The sequence below is a fragment of the Lagenorhynchus albirostris genome, chromosome 1 (assembly GCF_949774975.1).
Source record: "Lagenorhynchus albirostris chromosome 1, mLagAlb1.1, whole genome shotgun sequence".
NCBI lineage: Eukaryota > Metazoa > Chordata > Mammalia > Artiodactyla > Delphinidae > Lagenorhynchus > Lagenorhynchus albirostris.
In genome coordinates, this window is record NC_083095.1 from 85,293,981 (window position 1) to 85,312,730 (window position 18,750).

Sequence of the window (18,750 nt, forward strand, 5' to 3'; positions counted from 1 at the left end):
AGTTTGTCAACCCTTGCTATAGAGAACATTATGCATGATTTCTATTGAGAATACATTTATCCTTGTTGATATTTTGGCTCATAATGAATTAAAATATTCTCTTTCTTGTCAGTGCTATGCATTAGAATGGGAGATTGCTTAGAGTTCTGTTTATATTCATGATTTGTCCTTTGAATCTGCACTAATCTTGTACTGTTAGTACTGAGTGCTCAGAGTTGGAGAAGGCAGACCAGTATATGACTGTAAGTTGTTAGGGGATGATTTAGTAGATTTATAATATTCTACTTTAACTTTAGGCATCTCTCAAAACTAAACCCATCCACACGATCATAAGGAAACGAGCCCCTCCATGCAACAATGACTTCTGTCGATTGGGTTGTGTATGTTCAAGTCTAGCTTTGGAGAAGCGCCAGCCTGCTCACTGCCGCCGACCAGACTGCATGTTTGGCTGCACTTGTTTGAAAAGAAAAGTTGTACTTGTTAAAGGGGGATCCAAAACTAAGCATTTCCAGAGGAAGACTGCTCATCGTGATCCAGTATTTTACGATAATTTGGGCGAGGAGCAAAGAGAAGAAGAAGAGGGAGTCAGGGAGGAGGAAGAACAATTGAAAGAGAAAAAGAAGAGAAAGAAGCTAGAATACAGTGAGTATTGATTGAGAGTTAAAATAGTATAGTTTTTTTTTTTTTAAGAAAAGTATGGTTATTTCAGGACTTACCCGGTGGTTCAGTGGTTAAGACTCTTTGCTCCCAAGGCAGGGGGCACAGGTTCAATCCCTGGTTGGGGAACTAAGATCCCTCATGCCACACGGTGTGGCCAAAAAAAAAAAAGAGAAAAGAGGAAAAGTATGGTTATTTGAAAACGTATTTCTAATATTACTTACTTTAATCCTAATCAGTGATCTCATAAGAATTTCTTATTATCCTTAAAATGCTCTTTCTATATGGCACGTGCGACATACACAAAACTGTTCACGCATGCCTTTTTTTAAATTGAAATTTTCTCTTGAAGATAGCTTTTTTGTGCTAAATTTGAATCATTCTCTTATTTGGATTTTCAGAATGCCTTTGAGGCTTCATCTTTTTTTCCGTGTCTTGCCCCCACTCCCTCACTTCACATCCCCATGTTCTTTGAATATACAGATGATCATGGTAATCCATCATTTTCTTTTTTTCCCCCAAGCTGAATTTAGGTATAATTGACAAATTGCACATACTTAAAGTGTACAACATTGTAATTTGACATATGTATACTTTGTGAAATAATTACCACAATCAAGTCAGCCAGCACACGTCATTTTATTTTCTAAAGGAAGAAGTTTGCAGAAAGACCTTCTGGTCATGGTTTGAGCCACTCATCAGTTGCTTGGAGATTTGGGGACAGAATAAGGGCATAACTGAGTTGAGCATTACGTACTCTTTTGAAAAGCTTATTTTTCCTTTTTGGTATAATGTTATATAGATTCAAGTTACATATTTCATTTTTGACTTTTTTTCCTTCCTATTATATCTTTTTATTTTGTTTAAATAGACTGACTATAATTTTACCATGTAATTGAAGAGTTCCTTGCTTCTTAGTTTATTAGAGGATTAATATTCCATTTTTGGCAGTTTATATTTACATTTGTTAATTGCTTGCCATGTACTTACTTCAGTTAGATTAGATAATTAATATTTTTACGTATATTCTTCCAAGATTTTCTGTTAATCCACTTGTGTGCCTATGTATATATTTTTATAGAAATGGAACTACTGTGTATGTGGTAACTTATAGAAATTTCATATCATAAAGTCATATTCTGCTTTCCATATTAACAAGTGCAGCTCTATATTACAATTTTAGTTTTAATACCTTCATATTATTACAGTCCTTTTGGCTGGACATTTAACCTTTATGGGTTTTCAAACAGTACGGTGATGAACATCCATGTTCATTATAGGCTATTAAAAGTGGAATTGCTGTGACAGTGAGTGCTTTCTAAACATTTATAAATGTTGCTAGAATTATACCAACTACACATTTACCAGTAGTTGGATAGTGCCACTTCTATATTCTTTTTTTTTTTTTCTTTTTTTTCCTGGCTGTGTTGGGTCATCTTTGCTACGCGCGGGCTTTCTTCTAGTTGCAGCGAGCGGGGGCTCCTCTTTGTTGCAGTGCGCGGGCTTCTCATTGCGGTGGCTTCTCTTGTTGCAGAGAACAGGCTCTAGAGCATGTGGGCTTTAGTAGATGTGCCTGGGCTCAGTAATTGTGGCTCGTGGGCTCTAGAGCACAGGCTCAGTAGTTGCAGTGCACGGGCTTAGTTGCTCCGTGGCATGTGGGATCTTCCCAGACCAGGGCTCAAACCCGTGTCCCCTGCATTGTCAGGCAGATTCTTAACCACTGTGCCACCAGGGAAGCCCACTTTTATATTCTTAACATTGGATATTCAAACTAATAGGCAGAAATTGATGTCTTGTCTTAAATTTATATTCCTTCAGTGATAGGTTTATTGACCATTTGTCATAAACTTTGTTCTATAAATTGCTTTTTAAAATTCTTTGCTAACTTTTATTGGAGTGGCTTTGTTTTTTCCCCCATATATTTCCAAGAGTTTTATTTTTTTCCAGGTTGTAATTTTGTAATTTATATTTTAATTTTGTTCAAAGGTCTTCCCATCTCCCCTGACAAAGGGAAATCAGAGATGGTTAAATCTGGCAGTCTCTTCTTTTTAAGGTTTTGGTTCTTTAGAAAGTCTTTCTCTATCCTCAAGATTTAAAAATATTTAGATTAATAAATGGGCTTAAAAAATTAAATTGTTAATATATCTGGAATTTATTTGATGTGAGATTTGTCGTAGAGCTTCATTTTTCCCCCAAATGGCTAGCTAGTTGTACCATCACTTGTTGAGAATAAATACTTTCCCTACTGGTTTAAAATGTCACCTGTGATACAGGAAATTAAAATATACCAATGTTTGGGTCTGTTTTTGGTTTCTGCTGTCCATTTTGTGACCAGCGCCAGGCTGTTTTAATTGGTATTTCAGTGTTTAAATAAGGTACTACCTTCATATACGTAAATGATCTTTCTGTAAATATGATTTAAAAGGTTTAAAATGAAATATAATACAAAATTATTAATTTAGTTTTATCCATATCTCCTTATTGAGTTTATTCCCATCCTGCACTTTCAGCAACACTTCTCCATTTCAAAGCAACAGAAATAAGTTACAAAAGCCACAGCAGTAGGAATACTGTGTATCTGTTAGGTTTATTACTTTGCTTTCTTGGTAGAGTCTTTACCCTGTGTCTTAATCAGAGTTAAACTCCAGAAGGCAGCCAATTAACATAGTATATTTGGGTTTTCTCACTGGTATAGTCCTTACTGAAAGACATGGTCTACTCTACTCTAGGAGCTGTTAATTTTCTTGTACTGTTAGGGGACAGTGAGGAAAGGAGGGAAGATATTTGTGTTATGATTGCTCTGTAAAAGGAGTAGAAATAGCGAAGAGTTCTTGGAGACAGAAATGTTGCTGAGACCGAAAACAAACAAACAAAAATAAATACAAAAACTGGAAGAAGTTGAAGAAATTTATCAGTATGTTTTGCAAAAAGATAGGAGGAAAACGAGAAAAAAAATTGCTGGGATTTAAAGGAGTTGGGGAAAGTGAGGAGAGAAATGGAAGAGAGAAATTACTCAAAGAAATGATGGTGGAGGCACTTCCCTGGCGGTCCAGTGGTTAAGACTCCGTGCTTCCACTGCGGGGGGCGAGGGTTTGATCCCTGGTCAGGGAACTAAGATCCTGCATGATGTGCAGCATGGCCCCCCCCCAAAAAAAAAGAAATGATGGTAGAAAATGTCTCGGAGCTGAAGGACATGACACTTCTGATTTAAAGGGCCCACTGAATACCAGGCAGAAATAATTTTAAGGTGACTCTATCTAGACACAATCTTCTGACGTTTCAGAGCATTGAGGGTGAAGAAGATATCCTGAACTCTTTTAAAGAGAAGGCACTTTTCCTAGGAAGGATTTAGAATCAGTTTGATATCAAAGTAACACTGGACGTTTGCATCATTGTTTCTAAAATCAGAGTCTAGGGACTTCCCTAATGGTCCAGTGGTTGAGCATTCGCCTTCCAATGCAGGGGATGCAGGTTCAGTCCCTCGTCGGGGAGGATCCTGTATGCCTTGGGGCAACTGGAAGCCCGTGCGCCACAACTACAGAGCCCACTCGCTCTGGAGCTCACGCACCACAACTAGAGAGAAGCCCACGTGCCACAGCGAGGAGCCTGCGCACTGCAATGAAAGATCCTGTGTGATGCAACTAGGACCCGACTAAGCACCCCCCCCCAAAAAAAAAATGAGAGTCAAGTGGGGATTGGATGAATTTTTAACCTAGCATTCTTGGACAAATTATAAATCATAATTTATAATTATGCATGAGATAGAGATATATTAAAACATACAATCAAGATGTAGGAAGTTGATCTCTTGCAGTCTCCTGGTGAATTTCTTGAGGTTGTGCTCCAGAAAATGGAAAACAAAAAATTCAAGAAGCATGAGATAACATCTAGTGAATTGTGGACCCAGCTCAAGAGGGGGAGAAAACAATCTTAGGATGACAACTACAAAGCAAGACTAGAAAGCAAGTAGTCTAATTTAAAGTAGAAAATCAGGGCTTCCCTGGTGGCGCAGTGGTTGAGAGTCCGCCTGCCAATGCAGGGGACACGGGTTCGTGCCCCGGTCCGGGAAGATCCCACATGCCGCGGAGTGGCTGGGCCCATGAGCCATGGCCGTTGAGCCTGCGCATCCAGAGCCTGTGCTCCGCAACGAGAGAGACCCGCGTACCGCAAAAAAAAAAAAAAAGCTAAAGTAGAAAATCAAAAGATGCTTAGAAGACTATCTTTAAGAGAATATTAGGTTTATTTTAAGAAATGACATGGTTAAGAACCTGGATGATTAACGTTTAGGTGAAGATTCATGCCACCTTCATCAATTAAAAAAAAAACAAGAACACTGGAAGGAAAAAATTTGTACAGGAAAATTATGGTCCAACTATGAACCAATACAATTTTTGGTAAAATTTTGAGCAATTAAGAGTATAAGAAAAGAGAATCTGTTGGACAGTTTCAACAAATTTAGTGGTATAGAATTACATTTTCTTCCTCTAAGGGGTCAGTCACATTAGTTGATTCTACAAGGATTGATCACATAAGCATAATTTTGTAAGCAAATGTATTGGTATTTTGATTTTTAGAATTGGCATATACAAATTGCTAAAGTTCCAAATAGAATTTTAGAACAGAAGTCAGTGCTATAAACCATGACAATGTGAAAGTAGCTCTATAGCTGGCAGAAGATGAAAAGTGGAGTAAGTTTAGGATGCTAATTTCCTTATCTTTCATCACACTTGAGTCCTTAGCCACTGCTAAATCATGGAGTTGAGGGGAAAGTGTTTGATTTAGGGTTATTGAGGTAACCACCAAAACTAAACACAAATGGTTGCAAGTAGTCAGTTGTGGGGACTGTGACACTGGGTATGGTGGAAGACTTGCCTTTCATTTTTGTGTCATTTTGTACAGCTTGAATTTTTTCGTGTTTGTGTATTTATTCTGTAGTTAATGTATAAATTAAAAATTATTGTTTTTGATGCATGAAATCTAGGCATTTGATGATAGCTTTTTTTGTCATTGTAATAGACTTAAAAATTGTTCTGCCATTAGTGGCCCATTAATCCATTGATGTGAACAGAGGGATATTAACGTTATTAGACAGTCTTTGTGAAGAGCACTGTATAAGGGTATGTCATTTAAATCTTGCAGCCTTTTGTGATAAGGAGGTTTCTCCATTTTACAAATACACTAACCGAGTGCTTAGAGCGTTTAAGTGACTTCTTCCTCAAGGTCACATTGCTGTTAAGTGAGCGGTAGGGATTTGAACCCAAGTTTTCCAAGCCTTTGTGTTTTTTCTACTGTGTAAGATACAATTTCTGAAATTTGGCCTTCACTCTTATCACCTGTTTACTCTTGCATTTGCCTAAAAATACTGCAGGTGGTATTGATATAAAAGCACTGTGCTTAGCTGCTGCGGGTTGTACCATGACAAAGGATTACAAGTCTGGTGTTCCTCCTTTCTCAGCCCACTTAGAATTTTGTTTGAGATGTATACCTACGAGTTAACTTTATGTAAAGAGATGAATAAAATTGATATCTGTAGGAAACTGATTAGGAAAAAAGAACACAAAAATTACCAGTATCAGGAATGAGAAGTAATATTACTGCAGACTTTAAAAGGATAATAAGGAAATATTAGGAACAATTTTATGCCAATAAGTTGGACAATTTAGATGAAATGAACAAATTTTTGAAAGATACAAAGCTACCAGACTCACTTAAGAAGAAATAAATAATTGCTTAGCCCTGTACCTGTGAACTTGTAGTGAAAACTCCCACAATAATGACACCAGTTCCAGATGTCTTCACGCTTAATTCTACAAAACTGTTTAAGGAAGAAATAATATCGAGTCTACACAAACACTTCCGTAAAATGGTTTTATTCTGTGAGGCCAGCATTACCCTGATACTCAAACTAGAAAAAGACATTACAATAGAACTGTAGAGTAATATCCCTGAGGAATGAATATATATATATATATATATATAAATTATAAATGAAAATTTAGCAAATCAAATCCAAGAGTATATTTGAAGGATAAGTACATCATGGCCTAGTGGGGTTTATTGCAGGTCTGCAGGGTTAATTTAACACCTGAAAATAATCACTGTAGTTCACCGTTACCGTAACAGACTTTTTTAAAAATGCCATTTGATAATTTCAATAGATATTTTGAAAAATTGACAAAATCCATTTCTGGTAAAAGTTCTTAAGCGCCCTAGGAATAGAAGGAGACTTCCTCAACCTGATAAGGAGCATCTATAAAAAACTCTACAGGGACATCCCTGGTGGCGCAGTGGATAAGATTTTGCACTCCCAATGTAGGGGGCCTGGTTTTGATCCCTGGTCAGGGAACTAGATCCCACATGCATGCCGCAAGTAAGAGTTCGCATGCCACAACTAAGGAACCCAAGTGCCGCAACTAAGGAACCCGTGAGCCGCAACTAAGACCAGTCACAACCAAATAAATAAATAAATATTATAACGCAAACAAAAAACAAAAAACACCTCTACAGCCAACGTACTAATGGTGCTGAGTGCTTTTCCCCAGAGATTAGGAGTGAGGAATATTGTCCTCTTTCATCATGTCTGTTTAACATCATACATTCTAGCCAGTGCAGTAAGGCATGAAAAAGAAAATGCATCCAGGTTGGAAAGGAAGCAATAAAATTGGCTTTTTCATAGATAGGGAAATTCTAGGGAATCTACAAAAAAGCTACTAGGACTGTAAGTTTAGTGAGGTTACAGCATACAACAATATCAGTATACAGTGTATTTGTATATATACCAATGAACAACTGGACATTGGAGTTAAAAATACCATTTAAAGAACATACAAAGAAATGAAATGCTTAAGGATAAGTTGCCAAAAAAACCCACTTTATACTAAAAAGTGCTTAGAGCACTTTAAAAGATCTAAGTAAATGGAGAGGTACACAGTTTTCATGCATCAGAGGACTCTGTTGGTAAGATACAGTTGTCCTCAGATTGATTTATAAATTTGATGCTGTTCCAATCAAAACCTCAACAGGCTTCTTCTGGTAGAAATTGGCGAGTTGTTTCTAAAATTTATATGGAAAACAAAGGACTTAGAATAGTCCTTTAATAAACAACTTTGATAAAGAACATAGTTGATAGACTTACACTACCTGATTTTAAGACTTACTATAAAGCTGATGTAATTGGGATAAAGAAAAAGGCATTCACATACCTCATTCTATTGCACTTGGCTTTATTGTGCTTTGCAGATACTGCAGTTTTTATAGATTGAAGGTTTGTGGCAATCTGGCGTCCAGCAAGTCTGTTGGCACCATTTTTTCCAGCAACATATGCTCCCTTCATGTCTTTGTGTTGTAGTTCAGTAATTCTCACAATATTTCAAACTTTTTCATTATAATTACACTTGTTTTGGTGATCCTTGATAGTGACCTCTGATGTTACTAATGTAATTGTTTTGAGGCTCTAGGAATTGCACCGATATAAGATGGCAAATTTAATAAATGTTGTGTGTGTTCTGACTACTCTAGCTACTGGCTATTTCCCATCTCTCTCCCTCTCCTTGACCTCCCTATTCTCTGAGACACAACAATATTGAAATTAGGCCGATTAATAACCCTACAATGGCATCTAAGTTTTCAGGTGAAAGGAAGAGTCTTACATTTCTCATTTTAAATCAAAGTTGGAAATGATTAAGCTTAGTGATGAGGGCATGTCAAAAGCTGAGATGGGCTGAAAGCTAGGCCTCTTGCACCAGTTAGCCAAGTTGTGAATGCAAAGGAAAAGTTCTTGAAGGAAATTAAAAATGCTACTCCAGTGAACACATGAATAATAAGAAATCGAAACAGTCTTATTGCTGACATTCAGAAAGTTTAAGTGGTTTGAATAGAATATCAAACCAGTCACAACATTCCCTTAAGCCAAAGCCTAATCCAGAGCAAGGCCCTAACTCTCTTCAATTCTATGAAGGCTGCTGAGAGAGGTGAAGAAGCTGCAGAAGAAAAGTTTGAAGCTAGCTGTGCTGTGCTTGGTTCTTGAGGTTTATGGAAAGAAGCTGTCTCAATAACATAAAAGTGCAAGGAGAAGCAGCAAGTGCTGATATAGAAACTGCATCAAGTTATCCAGATCTATCTCACATAATTAATGAAGGTTGCTACACTACACTACAGATTTTCAATGTAGGCGAAACAGCGTTATGAAGGAAGAAGATGCCATCTGATACAATTCTGTTAGTTTTTGCATCACATATTTTGATGGTCTGTCATTAGGTGTGTAAATGTTTGTGATAGTTTCTTCTGGATGGATTCAACCTTTTATTAATATATAATGTCCTTTGTCTCTTGCAACCTTTTTGATTTAATGTTTACTTTGTCTGATCTTGGTGTAGCCATCACTGTTCTCTTTTAGTTATTAGATGGAATATCATTTTCCATCCTTTCACTTTCAACCTGTTTGTATCTTTGGCTCTCAAGTGAGTCTCTTGTACACTTGAGGGTATAGTTGGATCATGCGTTTTTTTAATCAATTCTGCCAATCTTTCTTTTGATGGGAGAATTCAATCTATTTACATTTAAAATAATTATTGATAATAAGGAGGGACTTCTGTCATTGTGCTGTTTGTTTTCTATATGCCTTAAAACTCTTTAGTTCCTCATTTCCTACATTACTGTATTATTTTGTGTTTAGTTGATATTTTGTTGTGAAATGTTTAAATTTTTTCCTTATTTCCTTTATGGGTATTCTATAGCTATTTTTTTGTGGTTACCATAGGGGTTACATTTACCATCCTGAAGTTATATAACATTCTAATTTGAATTTATACCAACTTAACTTGAATAACATAGAAAAACTCTTCTCCTTTATAGCTATGTTTCCATACCTTTTGGTTGTTGATGTCACAGTATTACATATTTATACATTGTGTGCTCAAAAACATAAATAATTTTTTTAAGTGCCTTAATTCTTTTTTTTTTTTTTTTTTTTTTTTTGCGATACGCGGGCCTCTCACTGTTGTGGCCTATCCCGTTGCGGAGCAACAGGCTCCGGACGCGCAGGCTCAGCGGCATGTGGGATCTTCCTGGACCAGGGCACGAACCCGTGTCCCCTGCATCGGCAGGCGGACTCTCAACCACTGCGCCACCAGGGAAGCCCAGTGCCTTAATTCTTAAATTATGTAGAAAACAATATTTGGAGTTATAAACTAAAAATACAGTAATACTAACTTTCATAGTAATGATTTTTTCCCTTTAAATGTATTACTCTCTCAAATCCTGTAGAAAATGGAAAGTGCAGTTACAAACCATTGTTACAATAATACTGGCTTTTATAATTGCCCATGTATTTACCTGTAGTGAGATCTTTATTTTTCCATATGTTTGAATTATTGTCTAGTGTCCTTTCATTTCACCTTGCAGAACTCCCTTGAATATTTTTTGCAGGCAGGTTTAATGGTCATGAACTACCTCAGCTTTTGTTTATCTGAGAATTTCTTAATTTCTCCCTCACTATTGAAGAACAGTTTTGCCACATACAGGATTTTAGCAATTTGAATAGATCAGCTCACTGTCTGGTGGCTTCCAAAGTTTCAGATGAGTAATCTCATATTTCTATTGAGGATCCCTTGTGATGATGCGTTTCTCTCTTGCTGCTTGTCTTTCTCTTTTGAAAGTTTGATTATAATGTGTCTCAGTGTGGGTCTCTGTGAGTTCATCTTGGAATTTGTTGGGCTTTCTGGATGTTTATATTCATGTCTTTCCTTGAAGTTTGAAAGTTTTCAACTGTTATTTCTTCAGATGTTCTCTCTGCCCATTTCTTTTTCTCTTCTCTCTCTGGAATGCCTGTGATGCCTATATTGGTCCACTTGATGGTATCACACAGGTCCTTAGGCTCTGTTCACTTGTCTTTAATCTCTTTTATTCCTGTTCCTTAGACTCCATGATTTGCATTGTCCGATCTTCAAGTTCACTTATTCTTTCTTTTGCCTGTTCAAATCTGTCTTTGAATCCCTCTAGCTAATTTTTCATTTTAGTTACTGTACTTTCCAGCTCCAGGATTGCTTTTTGGTTTCCTTCAGGTTTTATGTCTCTTTATCAGTATTTCCATTTTACTTACACATTGTTTTCTTGACGTTCTCCACATCTTCCTTTATTTTTTTGAGTATCTTTAAGACAGTTGTTTTTAAAGTCTTTGGTATATCTGTCATTAGGTCCTTTTCAGGGACAGTTTGTTGATTTATTTTTTTCCTTTGAATTGGCCATACTTTCTTGTTTCTTTGTATGCCTTGTGATGTTTTGTGGAACACTTGTGTGTTCACCTTGTGATGTTTTGTGGACATTTCAGTCTAATAATGTGGTAACTCTGGAAATCAGATTCTCCTTCCTCAGGGTTTTGTGTTTGTTTGTTTTGTTATTTGTTTTTTTGATTGTTGTAGGCTGTCTTTTTGCCAAGGATCCGCCTGAGGTGTAAACTTAAGGTATTCTCAGGTCTTTTCTGAGCCTTTCATTGGGCATGCATAGTCACTTTCTGATTTTCCTCATACATGCAGGGTTTTGGTTTTTTTGTTCTGTTTTGTTTTTTGTTTTTTTAGTGTTCTAGTCTTTAGTGTCTGGCTCCCAAAAAGGGGAAAAAGTGAAAAATGAAGAGGAGAAAAGGGTGCTGTCCATTTAAATCCCCTGGAAGTTACTTAAGACAAAGGGGTAACGCCTTGCAATAGTGTGAGGAGCTTCAGCAGCAGTGGCTTCCTGCCTCTTTGTCTGCACCTCTGTTGCCAGAAGCAGCAGTCAGAACCGAGATCCCTGATATTTGGAAGCCAAGGTCCTTTCTGCTCACCCTGGCTCCCACTGTGTGTAAGCTGCTCCAGGAACACATGCCCAGCTGCCTGCCAGGTGACAGGAGGGAAGAAGAATGGGTAGCTGCTATTGTGCCAAGAGCTGAAATTGAACACAAAATTTACTGTCCAGGTCTTCCCCTGGAAGTTGTAAGCCTTCAGCAGATTCCAGAGTTTCAGAATACATCAGACAGATTCTGTCAGTACAGTTGTTGTTCAGATTTGGAGTTATATATGCGGTGCTGCCTACTCCACCATCTTCCCAGAAACCTCTCAATATCCATTCTTAAATTAAAAAGCAAAAAACCAAAAAAACCAAAAAGCTGTTAGCAAGCAAAATTGAATATTGTAATGGTGCTCCTTCTCTTTTTCATCTGTAATTTCATTGCAATCCTAATCAAAATCTTGACAGCTTTTTATGTGAAGCTTGAAAAGCTGATTCCAAAATTTATATGAAAATGCAAGGACCTAGAAATAGCCAGGAGGGATGTTGAACATCTCATTTATAATTGGAAATGCAAACTACATCCACAGCAAGATTCCACTACATGCCTGCCAGAATGGTTATAACAAAAATCCTCTGATAATATCAACTCTTGATAAATGGGAACTCTCATGCACTGCTAATGGGAATGTAAATTGGTATAACCACTTTGGAAAGTAGTTTGACAGTACCTACTGAAATTGGTGATTCACATGCCCTTGATCTAGCAGTTTGACTCCTAAGTAACCAGCAGAACTGCGGTCTACAACAATGTTTATGGCACCATGACGCAGAGTAACTAAAATCTGAAAACAAACCCAGATACCTAATAGCAGTAGAATTAATAAATAATAGTATGAATAATCAGTGGAGTAGTATACCACAGTAAATATAAATGAATTATGTTCAACAGCATGTAGATGCATTTTACAGATATGTGTGTGAGAAGAAAAAAGCTACGCAAAGAACACATCTCTGTAATCATGCTTTAAAGGTTTCAAAAGTAGGCAAAATTATTATTATTATTATATTTTTTAACATCTTTATTGGAGTATAATTGCTTTACAATGGTGCATTAGTTTCTGCTTTATAACAAAGTGAATCAGCTATACATATACATATATCCCCATATCTCCTCCCTCTTGCGTCTCCCTCCCACCCTCCCTATCCCATCCCTCTAGGTGGTCACAAAGCACTGAGCTGATCTCCCTGTACTATGCGGCTGCTTCCCACTAGCTATCTGTTTTACATTTGGTAGTGTATTTATGTCCATGCCACTCTCTCACTTCGTCCCAGCTTACCCTTCCCCCTCCCCGTGTCCTCAAGTCCATTCTCTACGTCTGCGTCTTTATTCCTGTCCTGCTCCTAGGTTCTTCAGAACCTTTTTTTTTTTAGATTCCATATATATGTGTTAGCATACAGTATTTTTCTCTTTCTGACTTACTTCACTCTGTGTGGCAGACTTTAGGTCCATCCACCTCACTACAAATTACTCAGTTTCGTTTCTTTTTATGGCTGAGTAATATTCCATTGTATATATGTGCCACATCTTCTTTATCCATTCACCTGTTGATGGACACTTAGGTTGCTTCCATGTCCTGGCTATTGTAAATAGAGCTGCAGTGAACATTTTGGTACATGACTCTTTTTGAATTATGGTTTTCTCAGGGTATATGCCCAGTAGTGGGATTGCTGGGTCATATGGTAGTTCTATTTTTAGTTTTTTAAGGAACCTCCATACTGTTTTCCATAGTGGCTGTATCAATTTACATTCCCACCAACAGTGCAAGAGGGTTCCCTTTTCTCCACACCCTCTCCAGCATTTATTGTTTGTAGATTTTTTGATGATGGCCGGTCTGACTGGTATGAGGTGATACCTCATTGTAGTTTTGATTTGTATTTCTCTAATGATTAGTGATGTTGAGCATCCTTTTCATGTGTTTGTTGGCAATCTGTATGTCTTCTTTGGAGAAATGTCTATTTAGGTCTTCTGCCCATTTTTGGATTGGGTTGTTTGTTTTTTTGATATTGAGCTGCATGAGCTGCTTGTAAATTTTGGAGATTAATCCTTAGTCAGTTGCTTTATTTGCAAACATTTTCTCCCATTCTGAGGGTTGTCTTTTCATCTTGTTTATGTTTTCCTTTGCTGTGAAAAAGCTTTTAAGTTTCATTAGGTCCCATCTGTTTATTTTTGTTTTTATTTCCATTTCTCTAGGAGGCGAGTCAAAAAGGATCTTGCTGTGATTTATGTCATAAGAGTGTTCTACCTATGTTTTCCTCTGAGAGTTTTATAGTGTCTGGCCTTACATTTAGGTCTTTAATCCATTTTGAGTTTATTTTTGTGTATGGTGTTAGGGAGTGTTCTAATTTCATTCTTTTACATGTAGCTGTCCAGTTTTCCCAGCACCACTTATTGAAGAGGCTTTTCTCCATTGTATATTTTTGCCTCCTTTTTCAAAATAAGGTGACCATATGTGTGTGAATTTATATCTGGGCTTTCTATCATGTTCCATTGATCTATATTTCTGTTTTTGTGCCAGTACCATACTGTCTTGATTACTATAGCTTTGTAGTATAGTCCAAAAGCAGGCAAAATTAAGCTATGATGTTTAGGTGTGATGTTTGGTGTTAAAAAAGGAAAGCAGGGAGGTGGCTGTCATTTAAGTGAGTCCCTTGTGGGAAGGATTATGACTGAGAAAAGCATGCAAAGGCTTCTGGGGTTTATGGCAGTATTTCATTTCTTAATCTGTAGAGTGTTTACATGGTTGTACAATATATTTGTTAATATGTATTAAGGTGTATATACATTGTTTCTGCACTTTATGGGTATTATATTTCACAATAAAAAGGTTGAAAATGGGGCTTCCCTGGTGGCGCAGTGGTTGAGAGTCTGCCTGCCAATGCAGGGGACACGGGTTCGTGCCCCGGTCCGGGAAGATCCCACATGCCTTGGAGCGGCTAGGCCCATGAGCCATGGCTGCTGAGCCTGCACGTCTGGAGCCTGTGCTCTGCAACGGGAGAGGCCACAACAATGAGAGGCCCACGTACAGGGGAAAAAAAAAAAAAAAAAAAAAAGTTGAAAATGTCTTCAAAATAAGAGGGAGATGAATATAGTATGCTGATTATTAGCACAGCAGTTTTCTCGGACTTGCATGTCTAACACTTCATTTATGGAGCAAGTGTGTTGGGCACTGCTAGGAGTGAGAGGAGTTAAAATATAGATAATTAGTTTCTAAGTCCATCTGTAAAAGGTTACTGTCAGTTTGATGAAACAGGTATATGGTAATCATGTAGATATATATTTATGGTAATTTTAAGTGCCACAATAACAAAAGTGCCATGTGTTTTAAGTGTCATGAACAAAAGTCTTATCGAGAACTCAGAAGACAGAGTGATAACGCTAGGGAACCTCGGGAAGATAGTGTATTTTAGAAGTCATTTGAATAGAAATGAGGGGATATTAATTCTTTCTTGAAACAGGTTTCTGTGAATATATGCTACTCTGGTTCTCCCCTTATCCCGCCTTTGCTAGTAGCTCCCTTTATCTGGGTTTCAGATGAAGGGGTACGAGTATCTCTAGTGTATTGTGAGGGGAGCAGAGAAGTGCTCTATCTTGTATTCCAGGCTGTGTAAAGGAATCAAGTGGACAGCGGGCTAATGTAGTGTGAGGAAGTGGACTGTTGTTTTGGCCCTTGTGTGGAGCTGTCCATTTTCATGGCTTCAGGTGTAGTCTCTGCCAATGACAGTCCTAATTTTTATTGCTTACCCTACTTGGCTATGTTGCTGTCACTCCCATCTTACATGTCCTAAACAGAACTCAATTCAGTAGGTTTTGTGAACTCTCCTATTTATTGGAACCACCATTTTCCCTCTTATCCACAATTGAAACTTTAGAGTTGTCTTTGATTCTCTATGAGGAATTAGGACGTTTTCAGACATTTTAAGAGGGTTTCTTCTGAAGTATTGTATATTTAGGAGTTATTATTTTCAAAAGAAAAAAAGATGAGAAAGGTTCTTTACTTACTATAATCATTAGTTTATGGAGGCTTAGAAAATCGTTGAAACATGATTAAGGGAGGTAAGACAATAGTACTTGACCTGTCTGAAGGCTTTTATTTTTGTAGTAGAATTAATATGTGTGTGAAATAATTTGTAAAACTAGACAATAAAGCTTTAACCAAATGAGTGGTAGAGGCTCTATATACACCACCTTCATTGTAAGGTCATCCCTGGTTACCCTTTTATTATTGTTATTACTACTTTTAAGAGTTTTTTTTTTTTTGATGTGGACCTTTTTTTTTTTAAGTCTTTATTTGTTACAGTATTGCTTCTGTTTTATGTTTTGGGTTTTTTTTGGGCCATGAGGCATGTGGGATCATAGTTCCCTGACCAGGGATTGAACCTGCACCCCCTGCATTGGAAGGCAAAGTCTTAATCACTGGACTGCCAGGGAAGTCTCCCTGGTTACCCTTTTCAAAATTGCAACACTCCCCCTCAAAATACATACTCCCTAAACATACTGTTTACTTCTCTCTGCTTTGTTTTTTTCTCGTAAGCACTTATCAAAATCCAACATATTTTCATTATTTGTCTTGTTTATTGCCTGCCTTACCCTCTTCCCTCCAATTTAAATGTAAGCTCCATAAAGGCAGGGGTTTTTGTCAGTTTTGTTCATTACTGTATCTACAAAGTCTGATACATAGTGAACATTTAAATATTTGAATACATGAATGAATACTAGGGTTTAACCAGCCTTTGTGAATTATGTGATAAATAAGCTAAGTTATAAAAGTTGGTTAACAGAGACTGCTAAGTAGCTAATTAATTGGCCCAATCACATTCTAGCTCTGAAGGTTTTTTCCTCCCTATTTTAAGCCTTTATTCAGTATTTTGTGGTTATGCTCTGAATGATGTTAGCCTTAGGAGACTTCGGGGCAAAATTGTTCTTTACTAGTTGGGTCTTAATGTTCAGAGCAGGTGTACTTCTTATGAAATCAGGTAGCGGTTTGGATACTGCTTTGTTATAAAAGATTAAGTGTCTGATTAAGTGTCAGTTGCTGCGTAGTCACATTTTATGTGACTTTAGGCATAGATTTTGGGTCTTTGGTTCAGAATCAGCTATATCCTCTCAGAGCACTGACTATTGAAATTCAAAAAACAAGGTTTGCTTCTCTGTCTTCTTGATGGGATTGGGCAGTTTGCTTTAAGAATAAAGCCAGCAGCCTATTAACCTAGATCCTCCATTTAATTTGGTTAAATGATCAATGCATATTTTCCTTTCTGTAGAACTTGTTGATAGTATGATTTCATCTCAGTCAGGTTTCATTGCTTTTGTATTAAATGTATTTTTGCTCCTGTGCTGAGTTCAGGCTAACTTTTGAATACAATTTGTCATCAGAAGGCAACAGTAACAGCTCTGGAGCCAGATTGACTGGGTTTGATCCTGCTTTTGCCTCTTACTGATGGACTTGCCTGAACCTCAGCTTCTGCAAAATGGGAATAATAATACCTCAAGGACTATTGTTACAGTTACATGATTTAAAACATATGAAGTGCTTAGAGTCTGTACATAGTAAGGTTCAATAAATATTTGTTATTTGTAAAATTAAAAACTGTAGTATAGAATGATTACCTTTCCAAGATACTAGAGGAAGTCTCTTCTGACCATGTTAAATATAATAGCATCTCCTGTTAACTCTTCATCCTTTATTTACCCAGCTATATTGTTCAACGGTGCTCTTCTTACTTGATACTATATGTTTATTAGTTTGTTTTCTCCTATGGGTTATAAACTCTGTGAAGGCAAGAACTTTGTTTTAGTCATAGCTGTTTTCACTCTAGTGTCTAAAACAGTATCTGATTTATAATAGGTATTCAACAAATATTTGGTTAATAGATGAATGAATTAAGGTGCGTGAGGGCAACTAAAGGTTTTCTTAGGGGGCATCTGTTTGATTATTTTAATGAGTTGGTGCTTTTTATGAGGAGCATATTTTGTTTTGGCAATGCCGCAGTGAACTTTTGTTGCCAAAGGCATCTAACAATCTTACCCTTCTTTTTGTTAAGCTATATGTGAAACAGAGCCTGAACAGCCTGTTCGACATTACCCATTATGGGTGAAAGTAGAAGGTGAAGTAGATCCAGAGCCAGTTTATATCCCAACGCCTTCTGTCATTGAGCCTATGAAACCATTGTTATTGCCTCAACCAGAAGTTTTATCTACTACTGTAAAGGGCAAACTGCTCACTGGAATTAAACCTGCAAGGGCATATACTCCCAAACCCAATCCTGTGGTAAGCTTGGTGTTAACGTCTTTTATTGAAAGTTACAAAAATCATTTGTAAAGTTGATGGGTTTCAACCAGATTTTTGGTTTGTATTCTGTGAATCATGGTGCTTTCAGGTAATATGTCTGCAAGCCATATTTCCCTTTCTGATTTAGTCAGTTTAATTGATGGCACTTTAAAAAATGTCATTAAAAGTAGAGTGAATAGTAGTATGGTTGACCCTTGAGCAATACAGGGGTTAAGAGTGTGGACCCTCTGTGCAGTCAAAAGTCTGCATATAACGTTACATTTAACCCTCTGTGTCCATAATTCTGCATGTGTGGATTCAGCCAACCGAGGATCATGTAGTACTGTAGTATTTACTGTTGACGAAAAGGTGTGTAAGTGGACCTGTGCAGGGTTATTGTAATTCTTAAAGATAGCCAAATCTCTCTTTAGAAGGATCATATAAAGATGGGCCTTTTTTTTTTTTAAACGTGACTTGCAAAAGGTACTCTTATTCCTGTAGTATAGAATATTGAGTGATTAAGATGTATGTAGTACACGTTATTAGAAAAGCATTAGGGAGAAGGTTTAAAAAATTACTGTGATCTTTTTAAAGCAAATTTCTTTATATACAGTAAAGTTCAAGATTTAAAATAACGTTTGCATGACCAGATGAAGATGATAGGTAAAAGAGCTGATGCTTCTCTTGTGTTAATAGCTTAAGCATATCTGATTATTAATAAATCCATTTCAGTCTTTACAGTCCATTAAATTGAAGAAGATCTTTTAGTGCAGTGCTATTCAGTGTGGTCTCGTACAGTGCTGATCTATAACTGTTTGTTATTAGTCTGTGATGAAATAAGTATAGAAAATGAGAGTAGATGTTGAGAAACTTTTGCTACAAGTTGATAGAGAAATTTTTATCTATTAAATCTAATACTGAAAGACCTGGCCTTTATTTTTCTGGTAATTTATTTTACAAAAGTTTCAGTCTGTGTGTGACAGGTAATTAAGAAATTTATCCT

At 37.0% G+C, this 18,750-nt stretch overlaps 1 protein-coding gene across 4 annotated transcripts in view; it reads left to right on the top strand.

The window, feature by feature from the left end:
• The window catches only part of MGA (MAX dimerization protein MGA), an 87,840-nt gene that overhangs the window by 38,114 nt on the left and 30,976 nt on the right, over nucleotides 1–18,750 (top strand). For 3 of the 4 annotated variants that reach the window (XM_060147921.1, XM_060147932.1, XM_060147942.1), the window contains exons 8-9: nucleotides 297–642; nucleotides 17,521–17,747. In XM_060147921.1, coding sequence (XP_060003904.1) covers nucleotides 297–642; nucleotides 17,521–17,747 — 573 coding nt within the window. Of the gene's footprint in view, nucleotides 1–296; nucleotides 643–16,852; nucleotides 17,018–17,520; nucleotides 17,748–18,750 lie in introns of those variants that run through there. The other variant, XM_060147913.1, reaches the window with a different exon arrangement.